The sequence below is a fragment of the Apis dorsata genome, unplaced genomic scaffold (assembly GCF_000469605.1).
Source record: "Apis dorsata unplaced genomic scaffold, Apis dorsata 1.3 scaffold_56, whole genome shotgun sequence".
NCBI lineage: Eukaryota > Metazoa > Arthropoda > Insecta > Hymenoptera > Apidae > Apis > Apis dorsata.
The window spans coordinates 692,766-694,768 of NW_006263356.1; the positions used below are offsets into that span (position 1 = coordinate 692,766).

The following is a 2,003-nucleotide window of genomic DNA, read 5'->3' on the forward strand; positions in this document are numbered from 1 at the left end:
AGAGCCACTCGCGGTGAGGTGAGCTCGGCGAACCGGCCTCACGAACCGAATGATCGATCAACCAACGATCCACCCCTTTGATATGTCGAGATACCGGGAAATTATTTTCGACGAATCTCGAATCTCGAAGGAACGTGAATTATGCCGGATTTTTGCTTCGTGGAGAATAATCTTCGCGTTTTTTTTTTCCTCTCCCCCCTTTTTTTCCTTCTATCAAGAGCATCTATTGGCATATGGGAAATATGTGTTTGAATTTTTATTTATTTATATATTATATTCCAACTAATTCCAAATAACGCTTCTAATTATTCGCGAACAATTAATTAATTAATTCTTTTCCAGATCTTAATAAACTTATAATTGAAGAATATCTTTTGAAGGATAATCATAATATAAACTGCTGGGATATAAAATTTTAGATGAGACAGATCATTCTTTTGTCATTGTATATTTAAGATTTTTTTTTTTAAATTGTTTTATTAAATAAAATTGAATTTTATATAGTTATATTTATATTTTAATATCATCAATTTTTATATGAATCATTCAGTCGTGCAGACATCCGTACCTCAGAATGAAGCGGAACTTCAACTATACAGGGTGATGCAACGTGCCTCTCTGTTGAGTTACTATGACACACTTTTAGAAATGGGTAAAGAGTATTCTTTTTTAATTTATTTTAATATTAGGATGCAGTATTTACATGATTTTTAACTCGTAAATTCCTAAAATTTAATATTAATGTTAATGCGATATTGAATATCTTGAATTTATTATCTATTATAGTAGATATATCTATCTTCATTGGAAATATTTGGTTTTTATTGCGTTCTTTTGAAAATATGATGAAAAAAAAGATTAAACCGTTTCTTATGAACAATTATAGGTGGTGATGACGTGCAACAATTATGTGATGCTGGAGAAGAGGAATTTCTGGAAATTATGGCACTTGTTGGTATGGCAAGCAAGCCTCTTCATGTCAGAAGACTTCAAAAAGCTCTTCAGGAATGGCTTACAAATCCCTGTAAAGTATCATAATATTGTAATAAAAATTGATGATTAATAAATGTTTTTGATTTATTTTTTACAAGAAAATTGACACATTTCTATATACTTTTATCTTATCAATAATATTAGTAATATATATAATATAAAATTTAAAATTACATTTCTATATTAATATAGAATATTAATTATATATTATCATATTAATTATATTAATAGTTAATATGAAAGACATCATAAATTCTTTTCTAATGAAATCTTTTTATAAATGAATCATAGAAGCATTAATTAAACTATGAAAATTTTGTTTACAGCACTTTTTCAAACACCAGTCGTTCCAACGTCTGCCACATGCAAAACTCCTGCTGGCATGGGATTCCCCTGCGTGAGTCCCAGGCCACAAGTGCAAAATCTTCAAGGTTTCACAACGACCTCTCAAACGCCAACTCCTACACCTTATGTCTCGTCACACGTATCCCTAACACCATTACCATGCAGAAGTACCAGCCCTATTGTATCCGTTACAAGTGTAACAGCACCAGTTGCCACGACCACGTTTCGACAAAGTCCGAGCCCCAGTACACCTTTACCTTATGCCACTTCTCACAGTCCTGGTGTGTTACAGGTATGTATCATTCCAATCTATGTAAAAAAATTAAATATCTATGTATAATTTCTTATTTATCAGAAAGAATAATTACACTTGAATTATTTTTATGTTATAACATTATTTTTATTTTATTATTATTATTATATATTTTATTATTATTTTTATGTTATAAAATTAAGAATGAGATTTTTGTTCAAAAGAAGTCATACAATATAAAAAAAAATTTTGATCAAATAAATAATTTTGAAGTGTTCTTTATAGATGCAATTATCTAATATGTAAAAGTAGATAAATTTTCAAAAAAATAATATTTTTTTTAGGTAGGAACATGCGAATCATCTTGTGGCAGTGGTACAACCCCAAGTCCTAGCGGTGGTGGCGGTGGTGG

General features: G+C 29.9%; 1 protein-coding gene across 1 annotated transcript in view; it reads left to right on the forward strand.

The window, feature by feature from the left end:
- The window catches only part of LOC102679045 (NGFI-A-binding protein homolog), a 17,900-nt gene that overhangs the window by 12,314 nt on the left and 3,583 nt on the right, over positions 1–2,003 (forward strand). The window contains exons 2-5 of the mRNA XM_031515133.1: positions 551–652; positions 887–1,024; positions 1,320–1,630; positions 1,936–2,003. Coding sequence (XP_031370993.1) covers positions 551–652; positions 887–1,024; positions 1,320–1,630; positions 1,936–2,003 — 619 coding nt within the window. The remainder of the gene's footprint in view (positions 1–550; positions 653–886; positions 1,025–1,319; positions 1,631–1,935) is intronic.